This window comes from Papio anubis, chromosome 7 (assembly GCF_008728515.1).
Source record: "Papio anubis isolate 15944 chromosome 7, Panubis1.0, whole genome shotgun sequence".
NCBI classification, from domain to species: Eukaryota; Metazoa; Chordata; class Mammalia; order Primates; family Cercopithecidae; genus Papio; species Papio anubis.
The window spans coordinates 159,759,350-159,773,943 of record NC_044982.1 but is presented as its reverse complement, the minus strand read 5'-3'; the positions used below and the strand labels follow the sequence as shown (position 1 = coordinate 159,773,943).

Here is a 14,594-nt window from a genome sequence, read left to right as displayed (position 1 = left end):
GAGAAGGGGGCTCGGGAAGGGAAGGCTCGGGCCAGGCCCATTTCCTTCTAGGGTCTTCCTGATGTCTGAGGGCTCCTGCCCTGTCAGTTCACCTGGCATTAGCACCTCGCACCCCGGGACAGACCTGGTGAGTACAGCCCTTTCTCCCCGGGGCAGGGACAGAGGTTGGGCAGCCCCACGGAGTCGGTGTGTGAGTGCAGCTGTCAGATCTGTTTCCCTCCAGCCTCTCACCCCTCACCCTGCTGCACGGTGGCCGGGGCACACCAGAGGCAGGATTCAGCTACGAAGACCTGGCGCTGAACCCAAACACCCTCGAGAAGAAAATGTTCCTGAGCATCCTGGTGGGGACAGGCCGTGACTCCTGCTGTGTTGCCATTTAGTGAACCGGTGAAACTGCTAGGTACGTGTTGACCATCAGCTGGTCATAAACGGTCCTTGTAACTTTACAGGAACAAGTAACATTCTGAGAAACTTAGACATGCACAAGGGAAATCAGAGTCAGAAAAACTGAGTCCTGCTTCCCACAGTCACAGGCAGGTCGTGGGCTCAGGTAGGTCAGGGGTCCTCTCGGACCCTCAGACTCGTCTACCAGGGAAAACAACCTGGTCGGACAGAGAGGAAAATGCAGGTGCTCTGAGCCCCGGAAGGCTGCCACGGGGACGCTGTGTGGCTGCGATGCCTGCGAGGCCCTGGAAACGTGGGTCACTTACAAGCTCCGAGAAGCCGCGGACCACCTGCCGCCGCTTCAGGTTGGTCTCTCCGTCCAGGTTGGCGGTCTCGATGTGGCACAGCCCGTCGGGGTCGCTGGAGGAGAGCAGCAGAATGTCCGCGGGGAAGATTTCGTTGCAGCGAAGACGCACAAAGTCTCCCACGTGGATTTCTTTCCAGAATCGGTTCACGTACTTTTTTTCTTCCCTGGAAAACAGACTTTGATTAATGAAACTCACGAGACATCGGTCATGGCTGGATCTGGGTGATGGGCACGTGGGGCTCATGTGGCAATTCTTTCTACTTTTGCATAGGCTGAAAATTTTCGTAATAAACAGGTGTTTTAAAAAGAATCTGTGGCCGGGTGTGGTGGCTCACGCCTGTAATTTGAGAGACCAAGGCGGGCAGGTCATGAGATCAAGAGTTTGAGACCAGCCTGACCAACATGGCAAAACTCCGCCTCTACTAAAAATACAAAAATTAGCTGAGTGTGGTGGTGCGTGCCTGTAATCCCAGCTACTCAGGAGGCTGAGGCAGGAGAATCACTTGAACCTGGGAGGCGGAGGTTGCAGTGAGCTGAAATCATATGCCACAGAACTCCAGCCTAGGCGACAGAGTGATATTCCGTCTCGGGAAAAAAAAAAAAAGAAAAAAAAGAAAAAAAAGAAAGAATATTCATACCACTGAAGCCCACTCAAAGTAGAAGAGTATCCATAAAGGCCACATATTGTATGACTCCATTTACATGAAATACACAGAACAAGCAAATGCATAAAGACAGAAAGTGGATTTGCGGCTGCCAAGGGCTGGGGGACAAGGGAGTACGAGTCACAGCTTAATGGCAAGAGGCTTCTTTCTACGAAGATATGAATATTCTGGAATTAGTGACAGCTGCACACCACTGAATGCACTTGAATTTTTCACTCTTAAATGATTAAAATGACCACTCCTAGTTCTACACTCAGAAGAGCCGAACGCAGTGACTCGACCAGGCATAGCAAGCCAATGTTCACGGCAGCATCACTCAGAATTGCTAGGAGGCGGGATAATCCACGTATCCATGAACAGGTGAATGACAAACAAAATGGAGTATTATCCTTTATGAGTATTATCTCATAAAGAGAAATGCTATAATACTGAAGATACTACGCCAAGTAAAATGAGCCAGTCACCAAAGGACAACTCTTGTCGGTTCCGCTTAATACCAGGTGCCCGGAGTGGGCAAATTCAGAGACAGAAAGTGGGTTAGGGGCCACCAGTGGATGAGAGAGGCACAACGGGGAGTTACCGTTTTATGGACACAGAGTTGCTGTTTGGGGTGATGGAAAAGTTTTGGAAATACATCGTAGTGATGATTGTACCACACTGTAAGTATCACTAATGTCACTGAATTGTACACTTAAAAATAGTTAAAACGGCCGGGCGCGGTGGCTCAAGCCTGTAATCCCAGCACTTTGGGAGGCCGAGACGGGCGGATCACGAGGTCAGGAGTTCGAGACCATCCTGGCTAACACGGTGAAACCCCGTCTCTACTAAAAAATACGAAAAACTAGCCGGGCGAGGTGGCAGGCGCCTGTAGTCCCGGCTACTCGGGAGGCTGAGGCAGGAGAATGGCGTAAAAACCCGGGAGGCGGAGCTTGCAGTGAGCTGAGATCCGGCCACTGCACTCCAGCCTGGGCGACACAGCGAGACTCCGTCTCAAAAAAAAAAAAAAAAAAAGTTAAAACGGCATTTTATGTGCATTTTACAATTTAAAAAATGTAAAATGGTTAAAATGTTAAGTATTATATTTTGCGTGTTTCATCATAATAAAAAAACATAATTAAAACACGTGAAGCCATGGGAAATGGGACTTAAACTGCAGCAGGTAACGAGACGCTTGGCAGTTGGAAGGCCCCTCACCTCCCAGGGACACATTCCAAGCCACCTGCTTAGAACAATGCCCAATACAGTCAGCCTGCAGAACCTACGAGTCACTATCAACAGATATTTAGATTAAAACATAATTTTCAGATTTCTTCTTCAATTTTTTTCCCTGGAATAACAGGCTAACTAATGCCACAAAGGTCACTTGTAAGAGTTCCCTGAAGGCAGTTTTTGGCCATCTTTAAATAAGTGGAGGGACACAAATTTATCTGAAAAAGATATGTTACAACAGGAAATCTCATCAAGAAATCCTCCGGGTTGCTGGGTGCCATGGTTCATACCTGTAATCCCAGCACTTTGGGAAGCCAAGGTAGGAGGATTGTTTGAGGCTGGGAGTTTTAGACCAGCCTAGACAACATAGTGAGACCCCATCTCTGCAAAAGAAAAAAATTAAAAAATTAGCTGGGCATCATGTCATAAGCCTGTAGTCCCAGCTACTTGAGAGGTTGAGGCAGGAGCCTCACTTAAGCCCAGGAGATCAAGGCTGCAGGGAGCCGTGATGGCACCACTGCACTCCAGCCTGGGCGACAGAGTGAGGCCCTGTCTCAAAAACAAACACACAAACAAACAAACCAACAAACCTACCCTCTGGATGATACTGTAAAAGAGTAAAAAGCACGAAAATGCATTTCATGTTAACCATAACCATCGTACTAATCCTCCCACCCTACACCCCCTATAAAACTCTGCTCTCGCCTGAATTCCAAACCAGCCAGGAGGTGGATCTGGAGGTGGACTGTGTTGGCCACATCTGTCAGCTGCCTGAGCATTGGATGAGAAGTCTGGGGAGTCTGCAGAGCTAGGAAGCCACGCACCAATTTTCTCACTTCTATTTTATTCCCCTGTGTGGATTTGAGGGACCCCCTGGCAAAGTTCAAGAGGCTCCCAGGAAGCCATCGGCTGCCCTAGAGGCTGAAGGGAGAAGAATCCCCTTTCATTTTAAATCTCTGTGTTCTTAAATCCTCTAATTCAAGATCCACCAAATCAGTTATGTACAAAGCAGAGCTCCGGGGCGCTACAGTGGGAACAAAGATACTAGAGGATGCGGTTCTGTCCTCAAAAACAAACGCAAGGCAAGCTGTCGCCACCAGAGAGCGCCCTTTGGGGGCTGTGGAGTCAAGCCCCCTGAAAGTGGTCCCAAAGTTGTTCTTCCTGGGCTCACGCAAGCGTTCCTCAGAGCTGCTTCTCCCGCTGCGGCAAGCTCGGTCACCTGCAGGCCATGTGGTCCCAGCATGGTCTGTCCAGGCAACCATGGGGTCCTCTGGCCATGCAGAGGCTCCCTCCTCAGGCCCCAGCCCGAGGTCTGAGAGGAGGCATGGCAGTGACCCCCAACCCCGGGCCACCCAGCTTGCGACGGCCAATCTGACCTCTTTCGAGCACAGACAGGAAGCTTTGATGACTGAGACATTGACATGTCTAGCCATGTGCCTACTTGCTTTTCCAAAGGTCAAGCCTTGACTTCATGTCATCACAAGTTTTTTCGTCCTTCCTTCTCACAAGCACCTGCTGGGCTCCTACAGAGGACACGAAGCCATCTGAAAGGGCCTGTCCCTTTGGAAGAATGTTACCCAGCGCTCAGTCACAGTTCGCTCACAGCGGAAGGCAGCCTGTGCGGAGCATCGGCGGGGCCGGCTTTGTGGCGATGGGGTCGGTCCCCGGGAGGCCGGGCGGTCCTGGGCCTCACCCTGGGCGGAGGAGGAGAGACACCGCAAGGCACTGTCTCTGTTCAGTTTATGTTAACTACATTCCATGTATAACCCTCATCCAAAATAAAGTCGGTTTCCATCTGCTCTGTAATCATAAAACAATAGCTTGCCTGCCCCATCCAGGAGGCTTTTAAAACAGAAACTTCAGGGGAGGCATCTGGGCTCTGAAGGAGATTCCCCCCAAGGACCCTCCACACATGGAGAGACCGGGGTGCCACGTGGAGACCTCAGGTCACTGTCCTGGTTTGCGGGGGCGGGGGAAAGGATTCCTCACGGGCTGCAGAAAGGACGCTGGATTCTAAGAAAAGGTCCTGTCCAGGTGCAGTGGCTCACGCCTGTAATCCCAGCACTTTGGGAGACCAAGGCAGGTGGATCACAAGGTCAGGAGTTCAAGACCAGACTGACCAACATGATGAAACCCCGTCTCACCAAAAATACAAAAATTAGCCGTGTGTGGTGGTGCGTGCCTGTAATCCTAGCTATTCAGGAGGCTGAGGCAGGAGAATCGCTTGAACCTGGGAGGTGGAGGCTGCAGTGAGCCAAGATTGCGCCAGTGCACTCCAGCACAGGTGACAGAGCAAGACTCCATCTCAAAAAAAAAAAAAAAGGCCCTGCAGTTCACAGGAATCCCTACCAGGGACAGACCCTGGAAGACTCAGATTCAGGAACCCCTTATGAAGGCACAGCGGGACAGCCCCTCATTACTGCAGCAGACCACAAAGGCAAGAGATGCCTCGGGGGTCCAAACCCTGCAACCACTCCAGCTGGAGCACCCGGCAAGGAGCCTGGGCCCGCATCGACCCTGCCATGTCATCACTGGCTGCATTTCCCTGATTTTTAATCTTCTTATGATACAGATATATATACAGATATGTGTTTGTATAAGTAACTATATCATAGATATACATCTCATGATATAGGCAGGTATAGGTATGTGTTTGTATTTACGTATGTGTAGCCCTCCTTTCCATGGGGCTATATCTTTTTTTTTTCCAGCCTTTCCTAATGTTCCCTGAACTGTGTCTCCCCAGAGACTATTTGGAGAGAGAGGATCTAAAGAGGATTCCAGTTAGAATGAGGCATAAGGCTAGGCCCAAATGCAAAGTGGCTGGTGTCCTTATAAGAGAAAGAGGCAGCAGAGGCGTGCACACACAGCTGTGAGGACAGGGGGAACACGGTGAGGGGAGCGGCCTCAGGAGGACCCATCCTGCCCACACCTCGGTGTCTGACTTCTGGGTTCCAGAACTGTGAGGTGATACATTCCTGCTGTTGAAGTCACCCCATCTGTGGTCCATTGCTACAGCAGCCCGAACTGACGAATACCCTTAATAACGTCCATTCTCGTGACTCTGGCTGGAAGAAGCAGCTCACAGCCTGTAGTGACAGAAACTGAGGGGCAGGCAGAAGCAATGGGTGGCAGGAGGGGCATCTCACCCTGCAATTTATCCCCACGTGCAGGTTCTACACACCCCCAAGACAGAAATCAACCCCACTGGCACAACACTCTAACACCAGCTGCTCAGCACGCCCTTCTTGGGGCTTTTATCAGCACAGACCTCTAGAGACAGGAAGAACAGCTGGCCGGGGAAGTCTGCCTGTGCTACTGAAGAGGACATCAGGGAGTGGGTGTCCGGGTCTCCGGCCCCAGTGGCTGGAAGGGGGGCACCACCCACCTTGCCCAGGGGCAGGGTCTGCTTGGAGAAGGGACAGAGTCCAACAGTGACCAACTTTGAGTTCAAGAAGCTGGTGGGGCTGTGCGGGGTGGGCTCTCAGGAGGTGTCTCCAGCTTTGAAGACAGGCACACGGAGACAGAAATATTTGGAGGTCTTAAGCACAGATGTGACAGCAGCCCCCACTGTGGATGCCGTCACTGAGAGCACCAGGGGGAAGTGTGGGGAGAAGGAGAGCTGAGGGCTGAGGACAGGCCCCGCAGGCAAGGTCGTGCCCAGGCAGGGAAGCCGGTGGAGTGGCCGGGGGCAGAGAGGTGCCACGCCAGCACACGGCATCGGGGTGGGCCAGGGCTGACCACACGGGGGAAAGGCGGGCACAGGGTTCCTGGGTGCTGCCAACCCCGCCGGCAGCCACAGGTCTGCCTCCACACCTCGGCCTTCACCTCCCACGGCCGAGTGAACATGCCTGGAAGGACATCTCGAACGTGTGCCTGTCATCACCGCAGTTTTACTCCATTTTTGGAGACAGTAACTTCCAGTGGCACATCCATGTAGATAGACAGTCCTCTTGTTCACCACTCAAGCACATTTCATGCCCAGCTGTAGCGAGACCATGTAGTCTTTTGAAAGACAGAACTGTTCTTCAGAAGTGGACCTCCCCTACAAAGGCCATGGATGACTAAGAGCTTGGGACAGGTCTTTAGGCCACACGAGCAGGAGCTCTAGACGTTAAATTCCTCTCAGCATTGAGACATCATTATCATCTTAATAGTAATAACAACATTAAAAAATCGGCGAAGCTGTGCTAGGTATCCTATCATGACCCAGGCCTGCACAGAACATGTCACAGTCTCTACCTCAGTGAGCCCTCCCGCGATCCTGACAGTACGGTACCACTTACAGACATGGAAACCAAACATGCAGAGACTGGCCTCCCCAAAGTCACACAAACCTGGGTGACTCCAGAGTCTGGAAGCCTTAGAGAGATTTGGTTTTGAAAGCACATCTGATCCGGTAGCTAAAGGAGGAATATCTCATGAAGACTGTAAAATGCTAAGCAAAAAATTCTTCCATTTTTCCCTTTTAAATTATGCAGTGCAGAGACTAATGTGGTCTGAGATAAAATATCACTATGTTTGAGAAAGGGTGGAGGCCAGGCGCGGTGGCTCACATCTGTAATCCCAGCACTTTGGGAAGCTGAGGTGGGAGGATCATTTGAGTTCAAGAGTTCAAAGAGTTCAAGACCAACCTGGGCAACATGGTGAGACCCCATCCCTCCAAAATACACAAGAATGAGCCAGGTATGTTGGCACCCCTTGGTCCGAGCTACTCAGGAGCTGAGGTGGGAGAATGGACGAGAGCCTGGGAAAGTTGAGGTGGTAGGAAGCCCTGATCGTGCCACTGTACTCCAGCCTGGATGACAGGGCAGGACTCCTTCTCAAAAACAAAAACAAAAGGTGGGAGGAAAGGCAGACAGTTCCAGATGTGTGCCAGTGTTTGACGCAGACATGGAGTAACACAGTTCAGTCCATTTGCCAAAACCACTGCCAATGTGCAAGCAACTGGAGGGGGCTTGTCCAAGATCAGGAGTCACCAAACTGTGGGTTTTTTGGCTACAAACTGGGACATGCCCCCTACAGCAGCCTGCGTAGATGAGGGGTGAGCTCCTCCCTCACTGGGACCACCTGCAGTCGGGACCATCTGAGCTGTGGCCACAGAAGGACACTGCCCTCCCCCGGGCTCACCTTGGGGACTTCCCTCTGGGCTAAACAAGCCTCTGAGAGAGTTCCCGCTAGGGCAGGAGAGGTGTTGATTCTCCTGGCTTCAGGCTGCTTTGGTGGCTCCCAATGTGGGCAGGGCACACTTGACAACCGAGGGGCCCCAGTTGGGCCACCTGACAGGTTTCTTCTGCACAAAGCCGCCATACCCTTCCTCACAAAATCCCTCCTGCAGGAAACGTGTAGGAGCAGCACTAAACAGCTGTTTTTGGAGTGATCAATAATTAACAAGGATGCTTCACATCTGGCCACGACTTTCATTTAGGGTCACAAAACCACGGTGCACACACAGTCTCAAGTGCGTTGATGACTCACCCCCAGCAAGACAGGGCGCTGGCCCAGAAGCCTCGACTCTGAGTGCCCGGGTTCCTGATCTGCAAAACGGGGGTCTACAGTATCGCTACAGTCTCCCCCAGCAGATGCTGACCCATTTCCTGGTAGCCCTCTGCTCCTGTCCCACCCGCTTCATGCTCTTCCGGCTGTCACCGGACTGTCAACAGTGACTGCTCAATTAAGTGAGAGGCTGTGGCCACTATTTTGACTTCACATTTCGTGTTTTCTTTTTGAGCATGGTTTTTCCTCACCATTACTGTTGAAGTGAGTATTTGATTTTGACTAATACAATCAGAAATAGTACAAATGAGCAGCGTGCTACATCTTATATTTGATTTGTGGTTTGGAATTAAAGCAAGAGCTGTTATTTTGATTTCTTTTAAATTTGAAAGATGGTAAGATTGCTCACAGGATTTCCATGAAATGGAGAACACAGACGGTACTGCTTGAGGTGCGGTGGTATATAAAATATGACTATGTGTTTACTATCATTCTGGATTATTTCACTGGTACAGAACAATTAATCCCTACAAAGAGAAAGCTTCAATTAAACCTGTGTTACATTTGACTAAACCTAGAAGAATCTGGATGCTTTGTGCCTTATAGACAAAACAGGTAACGTGTTATTTTGTGGGGCTTTTTGTTTTTGAGACAGGGTCTTGATCTGTCACTCAGGCTGCAGTGCAGGGCTGTGACGATAGCTCACTGCAGCCTCCAACTCCTGGGCTGAAGGGATCCTCCCTCCTCAGCCTACCAAGTAGTTGGGATGACAGGTGTGCACCACCACACCCAGCTAATCTGTTTTTTATTTTTTGTAGAGACGGGGTTTCGCCATGTTGCCTAGACTGGTCTTCAACTCCTGGGCTCAAATATCCACCTGACTCAGCCTCCCAAAGTGCTGGGATTACAAGAGTGAGTCCCCACGCCTGGCCAGAATACATTTTTTAAGAAAAAAGAAGACATGTTAATGAACCTAACATGCAGACCAACTAGATTGAGGCCTCCCGAGTGAGGTCAGCCTGGGGGACTCCTTTGCCCAGCTAACAGGAGAAGTGCATAATACTTTAAACAAACAGGGCAAATGTGAAACCAGGACACAGTGAGACGAGCCCTAAATGGGAGGATCACCACAGGAGATCCAAGAATCCTGTGGAATAATCATTGGTGCCAAGGCCCGATGCCTTGGGAATAAGAAAACCCATTATGGAATGTATTTTTCAGATGCTGGACAAATAAAGAAGTGTGCTTGTGTGTGTGTGTGTCTGTGTGTGTGACAGAGAGAGAGAGAAAAAATAATTTTACATCACTTTAAAAAGACCAAACAAGACTCTAAAATTATTGCAGATTTAATATACACTCATTATACAACAGGCAGAGAAGCAGAAAGCCCAGAAAGCCAGCAACAGTAGCTTTCAAAGGTTTCTCAGCCGTCAGCGCTGTTGAGATTTGGGGCGGGATATCCTTGATGGTGGATGGCTCTGGGCTCTGCAGTTTGCTGAGTACCATCCCCAGCCTCTCCCTATAGATGCCAGTAGGGCCCTCTCCCGACAAGTCGTGACAACCTAAAATGGCTCCAGATATTGCCAAATGCCTCCTGGGGGGCAAAATCGCTCCCAGTTGAGAAATGCTGCTTTAAAACACCCGGGACGAACATTCTGGAAAATGGATTATTAAGTAAATGTTTACAGAACCAACATATTTTTAAAATCGCGAAGGTGAGAACTCAGCACTGAAACAGGAATGGCAAAATCCGCAGCGGGACCGTGAGCCAAGGATGTTGCGTAACGCCCAGAATGTGTCTTCCTTCCACCATAAACTGAAACATCTGCGCCTTCAGTGAGACGTGCTAATGGATTCTGAATCTAATACCAAACGTGAGAGGCAGGGAGAAATGATAGTTGGAGTGCTTTTTCTGGAGCGAATCTTCTGATAGCAAAATTGCCAAAAATACGGCAGTGTAGACTAGATGCACAAAATGTATTTTCTGAACTACTTTCTATTCTGCATGTCTCCTCGAGGTGACGTGAGCTCTAAGCAATGTCCCGGATGTGTGGAAGCACATGTGTGCATGGAGCAGACTACTCCAATGGATCAAGCGGAATGGAAAATACTGGTCGCTTAGCAGTAAGTCGGAAAGGGCTGAACGTTGTCCCAGCAGAACTCACCCCCAGAAGGCAGGGCCTCTGGCCTCTTTTTAGAATGAAGAAAGGATGCAGAGTTTCTCAGCCCAGAGAAAGTGACACACCATGCTATGCTCACATCACACAATTATTCACTACAATGCAACACTGAACACCCAAATTAAATCTATTTTCCCCAGGAAACACTAGTTTGCGAAAGCAAAATGATGCCTAAAAACAAGATCACTTACAAACCTCTTAGTAAGTTTTAACATGAAACTTTTCTTTTCCGACAAATCATTTCTACTGTGGTCTTTTCTGGATATAATGGTACATTCTCAAAGTATCTTAGTAGACTTCAAGACATCTCGATAATACTGCCCACTAGTAATGGATGGAAAACACTCGGGGGCACTTCTAGCGTTTTCAAGGTAATTTCTTGAAATTACCTTGAATGCATTAATTTATTTATCGGTATGACAATCTCAGGAAATGGGCAGGAGTTGTGCGCTCCTTATGCCTATGGAGAAGTTTTGTGTTTTAAGTATTTTTTCCTAAGAGGCTATAGCAATTCACACTCCTCCATCAGTATCTAAGAGTCCCCAGGCCCCTTTTTCTGCAAAACCAGCTGCTTTCTTCTATCTTTTTAAAACCTCCCTGCAAGTGTGTGTGTGTGTGTGTGTGTGTGTGTGTGTGTGTGTGTGTGTGTTTTAAACAAAGACAGGGTCTTGCTCTGTCACCCAGGCTAGAATGCAGTGGCACGATCTCGACTCACTACAACCTCCAGCTTCCGGGTTCAGCAATTCTCCTGCCTCAGCCTCCCCAGTAGCTGGGATTACAGGCGTGCACCACCACACCTGGCTATGGCTGGACATCTACTATACTTTTAATGTACATCTCCCTGCCACCCAGACCACTTGGCAGGCTCTTCTGTGAATTAACTCTGCATGTTTCCCCTTCAATCTTTCTTTTTTTTTTTTCTCATTTATTTATTTATTTAGTTAGAGACAGGGTTTCACTCTGCTGACTGTGCTGGAGTGCAGCGGCACAATCTAGCTTACTGCACTGGCACAACCATAGCTCACTGCGGCCTTGACCTCCTGGGCTTAAGCAATCTTCCTACCTTGGCCTCTGGAGTAGTTGCGAGTACCTAGCACACACCACCATGCCCAACAGTTTTTTGACTTGGTTGTAGAGATGGAGTCTTGCTATGTTGCCCAGGGTGGTCTCAAACTCCTGGGCTCCAGTAATTCTCTCGCCTCAGTCTCCCAAAGCACTGTGCTTACAGGTGTGAGCCACCATGCCTGGCCTCCTTCATTTGTTCTATTGTATTCTTTCCTCCCTTCCTGACAACGAAACCTGTGAGAGTGTTCATACTGAAAATGTTAACCCTTTTTCTGTCTTTTGCCTTGCAAATATTTTTCTCTAAGAGCCATGGTTTGTCAGTTTTAAAATTTCTAGTTGTGGCATAATTTTGTTTTATAATCCTTTCAGATTTTTATATAGTTAAATATAGCTGACTTCTCCAGGCCTGGCTAAGATAGTCGCCTATGTACCTGTATTATACATGTTGTTTCCAAGTATTGCTTGTTTGGTTTTTGTGGGAGGAGTGCAGAGTATTAAAAAAAAAAACATTTAAATGGTCAAACCAACTGATGTTCATTTTCCTCTGCTACAACCTGATCATCCAATGCTGTTTCTTTCAGACAGCCAATTGTGTCAATATTGCTGACTAGTTCTTTTCCCACTGAACCTACATACCCACCCTGTTATAGATAATATCATTTGATTTGGGCTTATTAGGTTCCAGTAATCTACTTGTCCTCTCTCATGTCAACCTCATATGTCACAATAGTACAGTATGTTGGATCAGTGCCACCATCAGCCTCAGCGCTGAGAGGAGTCTTCATGCAAAGGTACCTGCTCAGGGTGGAGCCCAGAGACAGAGCCCTGAAGCAGTACACTGGGGAGGTCCTGCTCTGCTCTCTGCAAAGACAGTGGCCGCCAGCCCTTCCCCTGTCCCAGCCAGTCTGAGGTCCCATAGCCACCAGGAGGGCTCAGGCAGTATACCCCAAAGCCTCAAAAAACACCCATGCAGGTCGTTTGTCATAGAAAAGGGGGCCGACCCCAGACCCACGTGGGTGACAGATGCTGCATGTATTTAAATGACCCTGTAAATGCTCCCAGGCAGTTAGATGGCCTACTGCAGCCTCTATGTGGATGTCCAACCCCAACCCCCAAAGCAGCAGCCTGGGGAGGATGAGGCCCGTGTTTAGAATTCAGATCTTAGAGCACGAAGCGCACACTGCACTTCAGGCGCACACACAGGCGCCTCCAGAGTGTTAATTCACCTCCAGGAGACTTGTTTGGAGTTTGAATTTTGTGGCTTTGGGGTCTATCAGGGCAGGGCTCTGATTGCTGAGACCATCTTTACCTGTACAACTTCACCTGCAGCCCCAGTTCCAATATCTGGTACAAAAAGTTGCTCCTTTTCAATTTTTTTTTTTTTTTTTTTGAGATGGAGTTTTGCTCTTATTGCCCAGGCTGGAGTGCAATGGCACGATCTTGACTCACTGCAACCTCCACCTCCCGGGTTCAAGTGATTCTCCTGCCTCAGCCTCCGAAGTAGCTGGGACTACAGGCATGCACCACTATGCCCAGCTAATTTTTATATTTTTCGTAGAGATAGGGCTTCTCCATGTTGGTCAGGCTGGTCTCGAACACCTGACCTCAGGTGATCCACCCATCTCGGCCTCCCAAAGTGCTGGGATTACAGGCATGAGCCACTGCACCTGGCCTCAATCTTATTTTTAAGACTGTCTTGGCTATTTGGAGGCATCATAAACTTTAAGGCCATTTTATTCAATTCCAAGAGAAGCCTCCGGATAGAAATGTGTGCTGCTCTTGGGAGAACGGGTACTGCAATCACACCTGCTCCCCCGTCCCACCCAGGACCCTGGGAGATGCTGCACTGCCTCATGCACGCTTACATCCTTTCAAAAGATATCGCCACTTTCTTCACAAAGGTCCTAAGCCTCTTGTTAAGTTTCTTCCTGAGTACTGTGCAGTTTTTGTTCCTATTTTTGTGGACCACCTTCCCCACTTCCCCTTCTAAGTGCTCATCGTACTCCCTGAGTGATTATAAGTAGTTCTCTGTAAGTGGCCACAGGTCTTCCCCAGCAGCTCCACTTCGCTGGGTGTGAGTTCTGTTTGTTCGAACCATCTTCCGCTCCCTGGCTGCCAGGACGCTGCGGATGAATGGTGACTATTTTGGTTAGCATAGCACGCTTGGGTCAGCTTTCTAAAGTGATGGCAGATCCCTTCTTTAGAAAAGGTGAAGCGGCCTCCCAAGAGTTGTGAGCACATAGCTTTCCCCAAACCTACCTCAGGAGCAAGGGAAAATCAGCCTGGGGAACCAGGGCTTGCAGTCGCCTTTGCATACACAACTGACCTCCTTTCCACTGGAGGCCCACAGACCTCTGCAAGCCCAAGTTTTCTCCAAGATGCTCTGCTCTGCAGGACTCACCCCAGGGTTCTTCAACGCCGCACCAGTGCTGTCCAGGGACCCAGGGAACCCAAGTCCTGCCCCAGATGCCCGGGGATACGGCAGCTACCTCATTCAGGATGTTTATGGGCAGATGCCCAGGGATACGGCAGCTACCTCATTCAGGATGCGTACGGGAGGGAGAGAAGAGTTTTGTCCAGGACACCATTTCCCCAGAGCCCTCTGACTCCTCTAAATCAGAATTCTGAAGGTGAAAAGGCTCCACTGATTATGAGGTCCCTCTCTCTCATTTTTCATTATGAGGGGATGAAAAACCAGAGAGATTGATTTTCTCACTCATGTGAGGGTGGCAGCCTGGGTCAAAGCCCTCAGATGTGCCTTTCCCTGAGGCTTCTCTCGCAACGACTTACGGAAAGCACGCACCCTCCGATCAGTCCCTTACTAACATCACCCTGCCCAGAGGCTAGCTTCTCCTACCACGCAGAATTAGAAATCACAAAAGCAACCTCTTTAATAAATAAGCAAATACAAGCAGACAAAAAACACTCCAGAAATATCTCCAAAAAATATTACAACAATATTTCTCTGTAACATATTTACTGCAAATATCCCTAAATTGTAACGGGCTACAGAGTATGATCAGTGAAGTACCTTAAGCAAACAAACACTGCCCTGTCTTGGAAGATCCAGCCCTGGGAATAGAGAGGACTTTGACATGTGGATCAAAATGTACTAGGGAGACACGATTTCCCTGAGCACAGTGTGCAGTGACCTAAGACACCTTTGTGAATCCCGGCTTGGAAGCCAACATCAATTTTCCCTGCCAAGCATCGACAGCAGCAGTACCC

General features: G+C 49.2%; 1 protein-coding gene across 8 annotated transcripts in view; it reads right to left on the bottom strand.

The window, feature by feature from the left end:
* The window catches only part of ATP10A (ATPase phospholipid transporting 10A (putative)), a 188,336-nt gene that overhangs the window by 98,847 nt on the left and 74,895 nt on the right, over positions 1-14,594 (bottom strand). For all 8 annotated transcript variants that reach the window (XR_004185237.1, XR_004185236.1, XM_031668922.1 and 5 more), the window contains exon 2: positions 711-915. Coding sequence is in view for 6 of the 8 variants with exons in the window: in XM_031668922.1 (XP_031524782.1) it covers positions 711-915 (205 nt within the window). In the remaining 2 variants the exon portion in view is untranslated. The remainder of the gene's footprint in view (positions 1-710; positions 916-14,594) is intronic.